The sequence below is a fragment of the Ailuropoda melanoleuca genome, chromosome 5 (genome assembly GCF_002007445.2).
Source record: "Ailuropoda melanoleuca isolate Jingjing chromosome 5, ASM200744v2, whole genome shotgun sequence".
NCBI classification, from domain to species: Eukaryota; Metazoa; Chordata; class Mammalia; order Carnivora; family Ursidae; genus Ailuropoda; species Ailuropoda melanoleuca.
In genome coordinates this window covers 57,129,146-57,147,291 of record NC_048222.1, presented here as the reverse complement: position 1 = coordinate 57,147,291, position 18,146 = coordinate 57,129,146, and the positions used below count along the sequence as shown (strand labels likewise).

At 39.5% G+C, this 18,146-nt stretch overlaps 1 protein-coding gene across 2 annotated transcripts in view; it reads right to left on the bottom strand.

Moving 5' to 3' along the window:
• The window catches only part of FBN1 (fibrillin 1), a 225,443-nt gene that overhangs the window by 167,130 nt on the left and 40,167 nt on the right, over positions 1-18,146 (bottom strand). The window contains exons 5-6 of one of the 2 annotated variants that reach the window (XM_002917548.4): positions 17,787-17,882; positions 13,671-13,766 (exon numbers count right to left, since the gene is read on the bottom strand). In XM_002917548.4, the coding sequence (XP_002917594.1) occupies positions 13,671-13,766; positions 17,787-17,882 (192 nt within the window). The remainder of the gene's footprint in view (positions 1-13,670; positions 13,767-17,786; positions 17,883-18,146) is intronic. The other variant, XM_034661014.1, reaches the window with a different exon arrangement.

The window sequence follows — 18,146 nt, the reverse complement described above, 5'->3', positions numbered from 1 at the left end:
GTTAGTCATTCATCCAGTCAGCAAATACTTACTAAGCTACTAGGTGCCTAACACTGGAGGTAAAATGATAAACAAGACAGATATAGCCCCTTCTCTCATGGAGCAGGAAAAGTATTAAAAAACTAGCAAAAAACACCAATGTGTCATTCTTATGTAAAGCCATACACCATGAAGCATGAGTTCATGTTTAGTACACAGTGAGCCTCCAACAATATTTGCCGTTTAATTTGCAATATATATTTTAGACACAGCAAGACTTTATCCATCAAAAGCTGGCAAAACCACATGTGGTATTATAAGAATGACATGACCAAACAGTATGTTGCTAGGTGGTTATTGTTATTGTTCACATAAACCATTACAAATGTATCCAGTGACTGAGGTGGTGGCCATGACTTGTCCAAACAGTAAATGATTTATTGATACCGCAACTACTATTAGGACATCCAAAGGCGTTCTCCAGGGAGAAATCCACTCAATAGCATGAATTATCTCAACGTGCTTGATGCCTCAGCAAACCATTTTCATGGTGTACTTGTTTTATGTACTTTAAAGGCATCTAAGTTCCAGTTTAATCACTTCCTAGGGGAACGCTAAGGATGAGAGTTCTAACAGAAACACAAGGATTAGAGGAAAAGCAATATAAGTAACATAAAACTCAAGAATTCCCTTGTTTTCAAAGGGCATTGGAAACCTACAAAAAGCACTCTCCCACCTTAATTGAGTCAGTATTTGGGGGCTCTTTACGGCAGATTCTCAGGGATGACCTGAGCCACCAGGCCCCTAATATTACAGCATTATTTACAATAGCCAAGATATAGAAACAGCTCAGTGTCCATCAACAGATGAATGGATAAAGAAGATGTGACAAGTATATAAAATGGAATATTACTGAGCCATAAGAAGGAATAAAATCTTGCCATTTGAGACAACCTGGATAGACCTAGAGGGTATTATGCTAAGTGAAATAAGAGAAAGACAAATCATTATGATTCCACTTAAATGTGGAATCTAAAAAACAAAACAAATGAATAAACAAACAAAAAGCAGAATCAGACCTGTAAAAATAGAGAACAGGATTTTTTCCAGAGTCTGAGCTCTTAACCAGTTTTCTAGGAATGCTCAGGCAATTGAAAAACATAACATCTCCTAATTAGGCATCTTAAATTAAAACATTGAAATTATTGTCATGGGATATTGACAAGTTGGAATGAGGGCTCCTTTGGAAGAAAATTTAGTTTTGAAAATAATTTTCCTCTCATTTTCTCTCATTCATAAAAAATAAAGAATAACAATCTAGGAGTCATGAGAACATGCTAGCCCTATGCACACTTCAGGCTGGCTCGGTAAAGGGCTGTAATGACTTCTCAGAGTCACTGCCTTTTGTTTGGGTTTGTGATAGCTTGTTCTGCTTGGCAGTGTGGAAAAACACTGTTGAAAGAAATGAAGCCTAAAGAAGGTCTGAAAAGAAATAGCTCTATCCAACTCAAAATTGTGTTGTTTTTTTTTTTTATTTAAAGAAGGTTCTATGGTGTTTAAGTTGTTTTCCTCAAAGAGGGCAATTCAAACTTCTATTACACACTGCTATCCACAGCCAGTTTTATATCATTAAAATGTATGTATGCCTCTGCCTTTTATCTTTCCCATAGTACAACAAGAAAGTTCCAAGATATTTCCCACTTTGCAAATGAAGCTTACAAATCATTATACAAAGAATGAATCAAAATTTACTTCTGGAGAGCCATGGTTCTGTCTTTGTCTTTTAAAGTTCACTAGTTTGAATTTAAAGAATAAATCACTGGAATCCCTAACAGAAGGTAAGACATTTCCATTAGGACTTTAGGAAACAAATGATCCCTAAGAGCTAATGCATATTTATAAAACAATTTTCAATCTGGGTAAAATTTGCCCCCAAACCCGTAAGCCTTCTCTTTCACCTAGCTGAGTGTCCTGCAACAGCGAAGGTCAGCAATGTATCCTATGAGGAGGCAGACAAGAGGGTAAGGGCTCTCCAGGGACAAGGAGAGAAATGGGCCTGTTTTATGATTTGCACCATTAGAACGTTCTTTATTTCCTGAGGAACTAAATACCCCGATCTACTGTTGACTTACAAAGCTCTTCTGAAACAGCTCAGAGAAAGGGGACTGCTGCTGAGGGAATAGGGTAGGAAAGTCGGAGAACATTTCCTCTCATGTGTGCCACAGAATAATTCACTCCCCACACATTTCAATTATCAGTACCTGTACTCCTATTTCCACATGAAATACAGATGCATTTGTAGGTGCTATTGCTCAGAATACCTTTTTTAAAAATGTTGTAGTAAACAAATATATTTAAGACTTAAATGCTATCACTCATCAACTTCAAGATCCCACAGTTATATTAAGTAAATCAACCAAGATTTAATAAAAACCTACTCTCCTCACAGCACTGGGCTTGGTACTCTATGAGACATAATTTTTGTTCTTTGGTCTACGGTAAGCACCATAGCCCAGCTAGAACACTATACATAAATCGGCATTTTATTAGCCCCCAAACTAGAACCAGATCAGCAAATTTGATAACTTCCAAATCATGGGATATGATAGGCCAAATTTAATTTAAAAAAAATAGTTCAAAAATGTGTGTGTGTATATTCACATATATAATCATTCCTATATATATATATATATATATTCATACTTTAAAATTAATGTCATTTATGTTTCATTTAGTGAAGAAAATAATTTTAAGAAAACTTGAAATATTATAACTTATTTATAAGGCCTCCTAAAAGGCATGGAACAGGATTCTAGATGTTTTTATGCTGATATAAGTATCTCAACACAAGAATCAATAAATGGACATAGAAAAAAGTTTCTGACAAGATGAAACACATGTGCATTCCTTACTTCTTAATAAACATCATTAAAAACCATATATATCTCCAAAGACAAGGGCTGGGTCGCCCAATTATTTAAAAATATAATGAAGTACAAGAAAGATAAGGTTTCATTAGAGGAATAAAAATACTAAAATGGCTAATGTGGCTTAAAGTGAATGACAAAGACTAAATATTTAATGCGCACATTAACCACCAAGTAGAAGTATGGAGGAGGTCTGGGCTGCCCAGAGAGTGATGTCAGTGAACCTGCATGGTAATTGATGGAGTTGGGAGGTGGCGCTCCCTATGGTCAGGAAAGGACTGAAGGAATAAGCCTTAAAGCTGATCTTGAAAGAAAAAAATTTAACCAATCTAGAAAAAGAAGCTCTGGTTTCAAGAATATCTGATACTCCCAGTTCCCGTAAGTAGAACCCTCAAGCGCTGATAAAAACCGAATGGCATACATGCTGATCACACCAAACCTTTACGAACCAGGTATTTATCACTACTTAATGGGAGTATCCCACCCACCACTCGCCTAGGTAATACTTTAGAATTTTTGAAAACCAAATCCCTGGGAATGAGTGTTTTATACTGCACTTCAATTTATGGCCAAATGAATCCTCTTAGATACACAAAAGGTGAGTTACTGCATGTTGAAAATCTTCCTCCAAGAACCTCTAGACATGTAGTAAACAAATATTCATCTTCAGATAAGGATCATATATGGACTTAAAATTCCTATGCAGAACACAAAGGTGTCAGAGATGTCAAGTGACTTGCAAAATAACTGCTAAAATAATCAGAATCTAGATCCTCAGGATAAAGATGCTAAAGGTGTTAATGGAGAAAAGAGGGGGAGGATGGGGATTCTAAAATTCAGGGATTTAGAAGTGCTGAGTTAAACTAAGTAAAAACAGTTACCTTCTTGAAGTACTCCCAAGAGCTAACATGCTAAGACACCCACTGCCTCTCCGAAAGAGGACATGGTATAGAGTCTCCAAAATGCTATTGACCATGGAAACTTCCTTTCATGGCATCCCCATGGGACTAATGTTCTACAAAAAGTACTTTGGCACATCATCCACACCACGAAGTCCCATGTATTTGTCCAATATACATTCATAAACCAAAAACAGCACAGACTGTCTAGAGGCCATAACTACTAGGGAACATAAACACCAAGTGTTCTCAAGGACTCTCAATTGAGCATATAAAATTAGTAAGGGTCTCCAGGCTGCGATCCATGGGATTAAGCTAAACATTTTCAGAAATAGACCAGTCCACCCACTAATTTATAAATACAAATAATTTTTTGAAATCCCAATACCCTGCCTTATACAGAAATGGTGCAGACGCCATAGCTCAGTAGAACAGAAAGGTACCACAGAGAGGTTTGAAGTAGACTTTCCCTTCTTTGGAGCTGGGCAAGTTGACATCATGCCCCCTCTCTTTTCTCATACGAGGTCTCCAACACTGAGAAAGCTAGCATAGCAAGGACTTCCTAAGGAAGGACATGCCCGCCATTCTCCCCTGGTCAATTCCAGTCTCTGCATCTTTATACTATCTCTTCCCTTCCTCTGTAGTATTTCTCATTTACTTTACCTCACTAAATATTTTCCCTGCTTGGTTATTTTACCATTTCCTATATACATTTCTATCTTTTCAAAAAATGATTTTTAGTCCCTGATGACAAGAAGCATAAATTTCCTTCTGACTCCATCATAGTGCCTAGCTTAGGGCTGAGCTTTTAGGAAATATATGCTATAGCTGTTATACCTAACTGACATGACTACAAGAGATTTTGCTCATCCACTTACATTTGAACAAAATTCAACTTAGAAATTCCTGAGAAATTAGACTCTAACCTAAAATGTCTACTTTTTTTTTTTTAACATTGGTTTATTTTTAAATATCAGTACAGGCTCCGACTCTCTAAGATGCTGCTTTCTTAAAAATTGAAGAAGAAGCAGTGGAAAGAAGGAAAACTGGAGACCTAATAGAGACCTTAGGGGAAGTGTTGATGTGTAATATTAGAAGCAAAGCTCTACAGCTGTGCTGTCCAATGTGGTAAGCACTAGCTAGATCTGGCTCTTAGCTGGCCCAAACTGAGATGTGGCGTAATATGCATCAAGGTTCAAAGTCTCAGTATGGAAAAAAAAATGCAAAAATATCTCAATAATTTATAGTACTGAGTATCTATTAAAATACAACTTCTAGATACACTGGGTTAAACAAAATATATTATTAAAATTAGTTTTATCTGTTTCTTTTTACTTTTTCATGTGGCTACTAGAAAAGTTAAAATTCTATATAAGGCTCACGTTACATTTCCACTGGTCAGTGTTGCAATAGTATTTTGAGTACCCAAGACTTTTCAGTGTTCCAACTATTAAGTGTGGCTACTAACTTATAAAAACTAGTTTCATCTTTTTTAAAAGTTCATAAGAGCTTTAAAAAAGAAGAAAAAACATTAAATTTGAAAACAAACTGTCTTGGAAGATGAAACCATGATACCAAATTTTATATCAAATTTCATAACTTTTTTTTCAAATTTAAGAGCTGTATTAAATGATTCATTTTTTTTAAGATTTTATTTATTCATTTGACAGAGAGAGAGAGAGACAGCCAGCGAGAGAGGGAATACAAGCAGGGGGAGTGGGAGAGGGAGAAGTAGGCTCCCAGCAGAGGAGCCTGATGTGGGGCTGGATCCAGAACGCCAGGATCACGCCCTGAGCCGAAGGCAGGCGCTTAACAACTGAGCCACCCAGGCGCCCCTAAATGATTCATTTTGATATTAGAGGATGTTACAATGAACATTTCAGTTGAAGCACCAGGATAAAAGATGCCACGTTCTAAGTCAAGTGTGACACGATGATGCAGAATTTGCAAAGGAGGTAATGACAATCTGGTCATAGGGCTCTTAAACCCTCATGCCTAACAGGAATATAAACATGTCTGAGGTAGTCAGAGATGGGAAGGGGATTACTTGGGAGAGAGCTGGACTGTCACTAGCTCTCTAGGAGGCTGGTGGAGGACCACAGTATGATGATAAGTCATGAGAGGGGCTTCAAGGAGACTACTCAGACTGCAAGATACGTATTCACTGCAGTTTGGAGGACACCGTGGCTTGGGAACCATCTAATGCCTGGCAACTGGCTGGACAGATGATTAATGTGGTTTAAGGGGGAGGTGGCTATTGTGTTGAAGTTGGTCTGCACTCTGAAAATATGTTGTGGCTAAAAACTCATGAGTGTTTTCCACCAGGTAGCTGTGGACTACTTCAAGAGAAAGCTGGTGTGGATTGGGCTTAGATCCCTCTCAGAGGGCTGCCTGGAGTGGAGTGGCAAAGAGGCCCCAGATGGCTGGAGGTACCACTGAACATCCAGGGCTTGAGGAAGGAAATGTAAGCAATCAATAAGAATACAGACATCTTTGCTCACATAAGGGGCCCACAGGGGAGACATTCTGAAAGGGACCAGAAAATGTCACCTAACAGCTGGGGGAAAACTAGCCCATTAAGTGGGCTGAGAGGGACAGTAAGTGGGAGACAAAAATTAAACTGCTTTGTGATGGCCCCCCACCAGTCACACCAGGCACATGTAGCATCCAGAGGCATGGGAGCATACGTTCCCTATGTGCATACGGTTCCTCAACCACAAAGGCTGAATGTCTAGCTCAACAGATGCATTTCCTGGAAATGTTCTAGGAAGATCAAGTTTATTCAATGATCCACTAACTGTCAAATATTGCAATACCACTTCAGATGCCTAGTAACATTTAGGGCATTTGGCCCCTGCTATCTACACACGGGTATTTACTTTACATTTAGAGTAAATCCCAAAGGCAAAGCTCACAAGGGCCTCAACATATTTCAGTAAGAGCTGTTTATTGCCTGTTACCTTTTAGAATAAAGAAATTCATAGTTCACAGAACTCTGCATTCCAAAGGCACTTTGAGAATGGGAGTTAGCTTGTGGCATTTATTCTGGGGACTTTAATAACAGCCACCTAACATGTAAAATTAGGGCCAGAAATGCAGTGTGAACCATATGTCCAAACAGAGAGACAGAAGGGAAAAAAAGAGTCTAGATTTCATCAGTACTTTCCAGAAAAACTCCAGGAGAAAAAGCACAGAAAAATCAGCTCTTGATTCTGTGAAGCATTCTAGGCAGTCCTCTAAGAGTAGGTCATGCTTCGACTTTCTTGTTATAAGGCAAATGTATCCAAAATACACTACCTGGTTACTAGGTATTTGGGTCATTATATGTTAGTCCTTTCCATTCACTAAACACACTACAGGCACTGCTTTCCTGGATTTACAAAAGAAAGGCCTAACTGTTTTCAGGATCGTTTTTTTGAAAATTGTTCAATGAAATCTTAAAAATAATCTCTGTGCAAAACCATCATTTTTGTATTATCAGAGACACTGCACATAATAGAACGAAGGGGAATTACAACCAACCTATGTGCCTTCTGTTCTATTCTTTCAAAACGAACAAACAAAAGACCCAAACAAACAAACAAAAACTAAACATCTTTCCTGGCTCCATTAACACTGGAATTCCCGAAAGGAGGCAAGTATGATGAACAAAGATTATTTCACCTTCTCTGGTCACACTTCCTCATGGACTATGAATTATTGCCACACTTTCACTTTTTTAATAACTTTTTAAAAGATTTTCTTTATTTATTTGAGAGAGAGAGCACACACAAGCAGGGGGAGGGATAGAGAGAGAGGGAGAAGCAGCCTCCCCACTGAGCAGGGAGCCTGATATGGGACTTGATCCCAGGACCCTGCGATCATGACCTAAGCCAAAGGCAGATGCTTAACCAACTGAGCCACCCAGGAGCCCCACCACACTTTCATTTTTATTCTACTCATTTGCCCCCCATTGTTCTTTCTTCTTAGAGCTTTCCGTTCTATAATACTTTCCCCTACACTTAATCAAATAATAACCAGCAGAACAGCCAGTAGACTTTCTTGATTTGGCAAAAATCCAAGCATTGTCTTCATGGTTTAGACTTGGGTAGGAATTTAATATTGAACAAATGATTTGGGACAGGGAAGAATCCATGTCCATGCTTACATTCAGACGGTACATAATGAAGATCTCCAGATGGTGTAACGATAGAAAATATCTTGTTATTAGCATTTATGCTTCCAAAAGGGTTCATCTGGCTTGCACAAAGTTTAACATTAAAACATTAATCCAATTCCATGTGCTTTAAGAGTCACACGAGCCAATTCTTTTCACTGCTTTTTAAATCTAAGTCCATTTTTTACCCCAAACAACAAAGGTGTTTGACTATACACTATAGTCACTAAAATGTACCCTATTTTAGGCTGTTTCTAAAAAATTTAAATGCCTCCCAGAGAGGAGAGCAAAATGTTCACACACTCATTCGAATGTTTTGCTAACTCTGTAAAGATAATTCCAAAAAAGAGTTTCCAAATATGATTTGAAGAATTGTAATATCATAGGACAACTATATCACCTTCCATGGTAACTGCACAAACAACAATATTCATTTTGGATGTCCACATTTCAGAAAGTTGGTTCAGTCCTTTGGAGTCAATCTGCATGTACTACAAACAGACAGGAATCATCCCTTCTCCAAGAGTGGGTTATGTTTAAAATATTAAAATCAAGCAAACAGAGAAATAGTCCAAGTCTCCACATTAGATACACCCAAGCAATACTCAAGACTCCTTTCCCTTGGTACTTAAAAGCAACTTAGCTCAACTCTCCCAGGGAGGGAAACTACTTACCTAGCTGAATTTCTTGAAGTGCTTTTTTCTTTTCTTTCTTTCTTTTTTTTTTTTTAAATCTATTACTTCCATGCTAAAACTCATAGTTCTGGATTTCTTCCTATGATTCCTCAGAAAAATTCTCTCTGGTTACTAACGAGCTCTCTCCAGGGAAACCCAAACATTGCACAGTGGTTAATGTGCATAGGCTAGCTGGTTTCAGGTTTTTGATTGCACCAGTCTAGCTGGTTTCAGGTTTTTGATTGTACCTCTTACGAGCTGTCTGACCTTGGGCAAGCTCTTTGACCTCTCTCTGCCTCTGTTCACTCCTCTGTAAAGCAGGACTCATCATAGGACTTTACTCACAAGTTTGTTGCAAATTGCCCAAGTAAAATGTTCAGCTCGCTGCCTGGCACACCCCAACTACACAGTACGCTCACCTGTTGCTCTGTCAAAGGCCCTTTTGTGATTCTCATTCTTTCTTGACCCTTTGAAGAGCCTAACAATTGTCAGGCTATTTCTTGAACTGCTTGCTTTTAGTTTCTTTGGCTCAGTGCTCCCCTGGTTCTCTTGCTTCTCCTCATGTTTTCTCAGTATCTACCTTCTGTTCTCTTCTTCCCCAAGCCTATTCATCATTATCCCTTCCCCATCTCCAACTTCACCTCTACCCCTATTATTCTCTCTTTTATCATTATCCGGAGAAGTCTTATCCCCTCACATGATTCACTGTGTTTAACAGAAGAGCATTTAACAAGATTTTAAGTAGTCAGCATTCTGAGGCAAGACAGCAAGAGAAAATGTGATTCCACATACTCTTGTTGGCAATAACTATGCAATACACAACCAGCTTGTGTTGTCACTGCCAAAATAGGCACTGATCTCATTTTAATACTCTAATAAGAAATCCTAACAAGAAAGAAAGAAAGAAAGAAAGAAAGAGAAAGAAAGAAAGAAAGAAAGAAAAATTCTAAAATACTGTACCACTGAGGGTAGGCAAGATAGGTTTTACAAAGTTGCTCAAGGCCCCAGCAGAGAGAAGGCAAAAATGAAGGGGAGTAGGGGAAGGAGGCTATCCAAAAAACTGTAAGTATAAATTTACACTCTATGTAAATGTAGTAGGAGGTGGCAGACTTAAGTGCCCTCAGGGGCTAAGCAGCAAACTAAATGGAAACAAACTAAAAATGAATGAAGTGAGCAAAATGCATCACAATAGGGAGTGGTAAAGACTGTGACAAACTGGAACATGTAACTAGACGCATTCACATCCGGTTTTTAAAAAGTAAACACTGCAGGCCAAGCAAATCGTAAGTCGCTACTTTCCCTCGGTTTAGTACAGAGAGCCAGGCAACAGTATCACTGCTACCTGCCTGATGAGGCTAATAAGCCGAGATATTCTTTAAGAACATTATTTGTTTTACTGGCTAAAAGCTACAAAGGATAAAGCAGGTGAAAGTTAAAAAATAAAATAAAATAAAAGCTACAAGTGAGACCAATTTGCTTCATGTTCTGGTTGCATTTGTTGAATGAATGCTCTAATTTGCAATTCAAGCGTGGATCCACTGCTTGTCACCACCACAAAGCCAAACACTATGTTCATGGATTATTAAGATTCACTTACTGGCTCAAAGTGATCCAAATACTGCCAGTGTCACCCCCAAAGTGTATTCCACACTCGCACTGGCTCTCTGAGGTAGTTACAGATGTACAGAAGTTCCAGGGTCTGCCGGGAACAAAGCTGCTTACCCTGAGAAGTACTTGTAACTGACACTTGAAATGGTCCTTTCCATGTGTGTTACATCATGATCAGAAGTTGTTTATTTGCTTATTGCCACCTGGTTTTAGTCAAAATATACCTTCCTTTCTGCATCCTTTCCAACTGAAAAATGACAGTCTTGTGGCCCTAAAAGACCATACTTGTGAAAAACGGGGCCAAATTCAATTAGTCATCAACACTGTAAACTCTGCCTGAAATGAAACCAGTGAAAAGTATCCACAAGTAGGTAAACAGCAATTCTAGGAGACACTTGTTCATATCTGATAATCATATCGCCAGATTTTCTGGTGCTTTAAAATAAGTCCAGTTCAACATTTATTGGCCATTACTATGCATGAGGCATTGAACTTGGTGTGGGAATTAAAAAGCTGATGTACTGTATGGTGACTAACAAACTATGATAAGAAAACATTTAAAAAAAGATTGCCCAAGAACATAAGACATTAAAAAAAATAAAAAATAAAAAGCTGATGAAACCACAGTTGCTGCTGAGGAGCTTATATCCTAGTCGGGGAGAGAGGCATGGGAACCTGCTGTTTCAATACAATGTGGTAAGTACTATCAAAACATGCGTGGAGAGTGTGCTAAGGGAGAATGCGGGAGCACTTGGCTCAGCCTCCTGGAAGGGAGAAAGGAGATTAGTAAAGACCTCCTGGAAGTTCTTAAAAATAAAAAGCCATATTCGAATTAAAACGTAATGCAACAACTAGCCTAGGTAGTTAAACAACTTAATAAACCAGCCTAGGTAATAAACAACTTAATCAATATATTAACCCACCATCAGAAGTCACAGCGAACGCTTCCCTGTGCTTCAGGATGGATTTGTCCTGACTCAGTCCTACATTTTTATTAATCATTCTTGAAATCATGAGCATGCATTTGAATAAAGGGGTATATTGCTTCTAGTTCTTTAAAGAGGTAAGCAGATGACTTCCATAAAAGCAGGAAAGAGTGAAGACTCTATAAGTGGAAATACAATTCTGGAATCAAAAAGACTCCCCTCTCCCATGTGGTGAGGGAAATTGCACCTGTACTTCCCTTCTCCCACTGAAGGTCTGGGACAGTATTCATGGGTAGAACAAGCAAAGGGTAACAATGAAAGAGAGCCTGCTTCCTCCCCAACCTCCACTACTGCACATGCCTGAAAATCTGCCATTTGGAGATTAATTTTATTTAGATAATCACCACCGTGAAGATCTATGGGACCAAAATACATTTATACCTTAGTGCAAATTTCAGGGCAGCATTATCTGAAAGGGAGCAGTTAAAGACACTCCAAATGTAGAGAAATCCCTGAAAAAGATGCCAGTCTTGATTAGAAGTACAGTAACTCAATGCATTCACATCATTTCTTAATCTTGGTCAAAGGTGAAGTCTTTGAAGAAATAACTGTGGAATGCTTAAATATCATGCCCCCCTTTATTTTAGACTGTGTTAAACTATGGGCATCAATATTCCTTACAGTAAATCATTAACCACTCTCTTAGAGGTAAAATGCCCTATAACTTCCTCCTATTTGTGATTTTTTTTGAATAAATTAAACCCAGGATTATCATCTGAGGAATTATTTTCACACACCACTGTCCAAGTTACACACTAGCAATTTTGATCTCAACAATTCAAATCCCACATCATCTTCACTGAGTAATAATAAGGCCACAGAATGATACTACCTAATCGAAAGAGGTACCTTTATTATTCTGAATACCATTAGAGATATATTATCTCCAAATCAATAAAAATACTTCAGGTTATAAAGAGAAACAGTTTTAAAGGGGGACTCCAGAATGATGCCAAAAGCCCATGAGGCATTCCTCATCGAAACCTTGTAGTGTACTGAACTAAGATACAATGTAATTTATCCAGTAACAAGAGTAATTGACCAAGAACTCTAGGTCACCCTTGTAACCCTTGTTACAATTACTACTGACCTAGTTACTACCTACTAAGATAGGTATTATTGCTTTAACAGCAAATAACTGAATTTAAATGAACTTGTAAAAATAGAAGCAGAAAATAGTTTCTCCCATACCGATCTCAGTTCTTTGTTTTTAACATAACATATATTCAACATCTCCTACTTGAATCTTAGCTTTCCATCTCAGAATAGAGAAAAATCTTTATACGACTTTGGATAAAAAGTGATGATTATAGGGGCGCCTGGGTGGCACAGCGGTTAAGCGTCTGCCTTCGGCTCAGGGCGTGATCCCGGCGTTATGGGATCGAGCCCCGCATCAGGCTCCTCCACTGGGAGCCTGCTTCTTCCTCTCCAACTCCCCCTGCTTGTGTTCCCTCTCTCGCTGCCTGTCTCTATCTCTGTCAGATAAATAAAAAAATCTTTAAAAGAAAAAAGTGATGATTGTAGTTTAAAAGATCCATGAGTATTTTTAATGAGTGTTTTCATGACTATTTGTACAGTTTTGTATGAAATAAACCTCCCAAACCTTCACTATAAAACTGGGAATGATGAGAAAGGGGTGCGAATGTAGAGACAGGACGATCAATAAAGCCAAAGTTCAGGGGGTGGAGGAAAAACTCAACAACATGACACATCTAAATACATCTCAGTATTGTATTTGCATTTACAAGCAGGCAAATCAGGTAGAACATCTCTTTTAATTAGGAGCGGCAGTGAGCATCAGACTTAAACACAGAAAACCCACATTCCGATTAAACCATATTATTAGGCGTGTGAACTTAGGCAGATCCCTTGCCCTCCCCGCGCCTTGGTCTTTCTGTACGGAAAAGTGAGGAGTATACACACGTCAGAGGGCTGCACTGAGTACTGGAGAAACCACATACGTGAAAGCCCAGTTCCTCCACAATTGACGTTTCTAGCGCATTTTGGAAGCTACGCTTGTATGCCACATGGCCCCCACTAGGTTCTCACAGATCTTTGAGAGTATTTTACTTCACCCTAAATGCTTTTCCTTTCCATACAGATGTTTCGTCTGAAGCCACTTCTCTAATTTACTAGGACAATAATGAGCTCAATCCTTACCCTTATGGAAAATTCTCTTTTTATCTTAATGCCTGCCAACTGGTGCTTATGCATAGGCTCACTAGTGAGTCCTGCAGTCTACTGGCAAGAATTATTGAATAACATGCCTAGGCTTAGGGCCACTGCCTTGTCATCACAGGAAACTTCCAAGTGACAAATCAGTAACCCCCTGAAAGCTCAGCAAAATTCATGAAGGAGCGGTTTAAACCCAAGGCTGGCTTAAATCAGGAATAGCTTTAGCCACCAGAACATATTTATATTATTCATTAAACAAAAATTACCTCTTTCACACTGGGGTCCAGTAAAGCCGTAAGTGCAGGCACATCGATTCGGGGCCACACACCTGCCTCCGTTGAGACAACCACTCTCACAGACAGCTGGAAGGGAAGGAGACAGAAGCTGAGAGCCTTTACTTTACACTCACCATCCCCTGACAGGACAACAATAAAAAGTCTAAACAATCATCCTGCTATTCGTTTTCAACAAACTGAGGGGTTTAGAGGGGAGGGGGTGGGGGGACGCGCTAGCCCGGTGATGGGTATTAAGGAGGGCACATATTGCATGGAGCACTGGGTGTTATACGCAAACAATGAATCATGGAACACTACATCAAAAACTAAGGATGTACTGTATGGTGACTAATAGGACATAAAAAAACCCAAAAAAACAAAAAACAGTTACGCTCCAGGTCCAGCTCTGCCTATGTTCCTCAGTCAACTCAGGTTAAATTGCCTGGATAAGTGAGTCTACACCAGTGTCAATGCTGATGGTTTCCTTCTGGGAAGTATCTGAGCAATGATTTCAGTTCTGTGTCTAAAATGGTGGTTTATAAGAGATGTCACTGGATGAGAACTGCATTTTAGCAAAGCTGACTCTTTTGCTTACGATTTGAGGACTCCCATGAGGGAAAACATTGGCCTCTGTCAATGTTACAGAAATACGGCATGTTAAATCACACAGTTAACTGCAAACAATAACACATTAATTCTGACCATATTTATGGACTGTAAAGAAGACCCAGCTGACTGTTATAACAGAATCTATTGGTGAGATAAGGCCAGTGATGCTTGAAGGAGGGTCATTCTACTTGCCAGGAAAGGCATTAAAGTAAGAACTGAGAGCTCATGCCCTGAACAACTCTTCTCTGTACGATTTCCTGCGATTCTTTCATGCATGGCCTCTTTCTAGGCATTTTTATCCACAGGTGGTGGGCTCTTCTGAGCCAAATTTGCCAGTACCACCCACTCTTCAATGCCCAGCTCCCATCTCATTCCTTCATGAGGCTTCCCTAATATCTTCTTTTGAGTTAATTCCTCCCTCAAATATTTCCTGCACACTTTATCTGTATCCTTGCGGCAGTCATGGAGTTCAGCCACTCAGATCTCCCTCCCAGAAAACCTGTGGTAAGGAGCTTCACTGGCCGACAGCCCCCAGCTGCCGCATCTTCAGATCTGCTTCATGATCAGACCGTGGGCACAGATCTCCTGGCGCTGCCACCCAATGACTAAGCTTCGTGGGGTACCAGACACTGGCCATTTCTGCCCATCATGGAACTCTCCTGATGGGAAGGCTCTGCTCTGGGCTCCCCGTCAGCCTGCCCAAGGCTTTCTTAGAGCTGCATTCTAGTCTGAGGCAGCTTCTACACAAGCTACACAATCCCCCTCTCCTTGCACGAGGGTGAGACCTGCATCTCTGAACGGTCTGAATGGTCTGAGTGGCCTGAAGGCCCTCCCCTCCTATGCCTGCTTTCTCCTCCCTTTATTTTTTACAGGTCTTTTCCACAATAAATCTCTTGAATATCCAATTCTGTCTTGGCATTCACTTGGGATCAGAAGACTTGAACTGACACGACCCCTTATAGCCAAAACTATGGCAAGAGCCCACTTCTCATCATAAAATTAGAGAGGCTTATGTATATTAATTGTTCTGATTTGCCTCTTAATTTACAGTCAGGAAGAAGGAAAAGATTTTAAGCAGACAAGAAATTTTGAGATGGCCTACGCCAACCATCCCATTGTATAGGTTAGGAAAGTGAGGTCTAGGAAAGTTTTTCTAACTCTGCAAGTGTTAACGAAATGACTGTTGTGTGGTGGATCTGGGGCTAAACTCCCTGAAGGCGCACCAAAGGGAACGGGACGATTCCCAGCAGCTCCTCGTGATTCCCTTTCCGAAAATGCCTTTGACTCCACTCCCTCCCACCAGCTCTATAGCCACAGTCTTGGTACCAGTCTTCCTGCTTCCTGTTTCTTTCCCCTGCAGTTACACCTCTACACTGTGGCCACCACAATCTTTCTCACTGTAAACCATTGTAAGTGAAGTGTCTGAGGCCAGCATTTCATAGCATTAAATGCATGGGCCATAAAGTCAGACTGCTTGGGTGCAAATCCTAACTCTGCCAATCCCTCCCCATATAACTTTAGACAAGTTACTGATGTCCCTGTGCCCCATTCTCCTCATCTGTTAGAGGTAAAAAAAAAAAAAAAAAAAAAAAAAAAAAAAAAAAAAAAGCCTCTAACGCAGAAGGCTACAGTTTTATTCAATGAGTTAATGCACGTGCAGAGTTTGAAAATGTGCCTAGCACATGGTAAACGTCGAGTCAATAATTCAACTGAGGAATGTTCTCAGTTGTTGTGATCTTACTCCTCTCCCTTGGCTCTCTTGTGGATGCAAACATGGTATGCATCAAGGCACACAAACCCTGGCCCACGACTTTCATTCTGACCTTATATCCCTTCCCATCACCTCCCTCAGCAACACCAAAACACGTGCTATGTCGGACATCTCATCCTACGCCCTGATCTCATGCTTTGCTCCAAGCTGTGGCAGCTGCATGAGAGGCCCATCTCCCATCATCTGACAAGTGAACTCCACTCCATCCTTCAAGACTCAGCTCAAGGGTCTCCCACACTGAGAAGCTGTCCTGTGTCTCCTCTCTTCACGCTGCTGTTGTGGGCTACCCAAAACTCCGTCGTTATTCTTACCACACTGCAGTGCATGGACAGTCACGGGGGCATTATATAAGTTTTGGGTTATTTTTAATAACATTATTCACCATAGCAAATATATATACAATGGCAAAGACAGGAAACAATACGAATAAATGCTCATCGTTAAAGATGCATTAAATACATAATAAACCATCTACGTAATGGAGTATTCTGCAACCATTAAGACATTTTAAAATGTTTAATAACATGGAACATACTTCTAATAAAATATTAAGTAAAGGAGTATGAGACGTTATGCATACAATAAGATCTCATGTCTAGAATGACAAGATTATGGAGAATTTTATTGTTTTGTCTTTTTGAACTTTTCCAAATTTTCTGTGGGGTGTATATACTCATCATAGTGTAATAAAAAGTAAGCTTTCTTAAAGGAATTTTCTTCTGCAGGGACTGACTGAGAGTAGACACACAATAAACAGGGTTCATGAATGAACTGGCAAACTAAACACCATGTGGTAAGTATTACAGTAGCAGAATCTAAGTTGGGAAACTAGAGAGATGCAGATACCATTAATCAAGAAAAAGGACATGTTTGGGGAGAAAGATGAGGCTGAGTTTTGAAATACTTTGAGATGCTTCTTAAAAAGCCAGGTGGACATATTCAGCAGTCAAATGGAAGATATACATCTGGAACAAACAAGAATTCTACACCTTGGGTTCTGATCATACGTTAAGGGGATGAGGTAGGCAGGGCTGCTGAAGATAAATGAGAAAAAAAGAAGTCAAACCAGCACTCCCAAGATTTCGATCAGAAATTTGGTGCAGGGGTGCCTCGGTGGCTCAGTTGGTTAAGCCTCTGCCTTCAGCTCAGGTCATGATCTCAGGGTCCTGGGATCGACCCCCACATCGGGCTCCCTGCTTGGCGGGGAGCCTGCTTCTCCCTCTCCCCCTACCTGTGGCTCCCCCTGCTTGTGTGCTCTCTCTCTCTGTCAAATAAATAAATGAAATATTAAAAAAAGAAAGAAAGAGAGAGAGAGAGAAAGAAAGAAAGAAAAGAAAGAAAGAAAGAAAGGAAAGAGAAAGGAAAGGAAGAAAAAGAAGAAAGAAAGAAAGAAAGAAAGAAAGAAAGAAAGAAAGAAAGAAAGAAAGAAAAGAAAAAAAAAGAAAAAAGAAAAGAAAGAAAAGAAAAGAAAAGAAAAGAAAAGAAAAGAAAAGAAAAGAAAAGAAAAGCAAAGAAAAGAAAAAAGAAATTTGGTGCAAAGTGCATTAGGTGAGTGATCTGACCATCCGTAAGACTCACTGGACATCTGTAAAAATGCCACATCCCTGACAACCAAAGAGGATTAATCCATCAGCACTGATCCCTGCATTCTTTTTGTCTACGTATCTGTCTAGACGTTTGTCTACATAGTTGAGCATGTAGGATACTTGTAAGTACGTTTTACTTACGTTGTCCACAGTGAGTCCCTATGTATCCTTTCTGGCACAGACAGTGATCATCACTACAGCTACCTCCGTTCATACAGCGAATGTTACAGTGTTGGACTTGAAAAGAAAAAAAAAAAAGAATGATTTACTTTTGCAGTTTAAGTAGGTAGATTGCAACACTTCACAGAAGCTGATTTGTAGTAATCTGGAGAGAAAATAAAATGGGTTCTCAAGATACACATACTTGTGCAGAAATAACCTGATTGACAACACTGAATGTGCTACTTTTTGTGAATATAAAATCAATTACAATGCAATAGTTTCTTTGATATTTACTTTAATGGTGCTAAATGACTTCCCTAATTTAGCAGGACTTCCCAC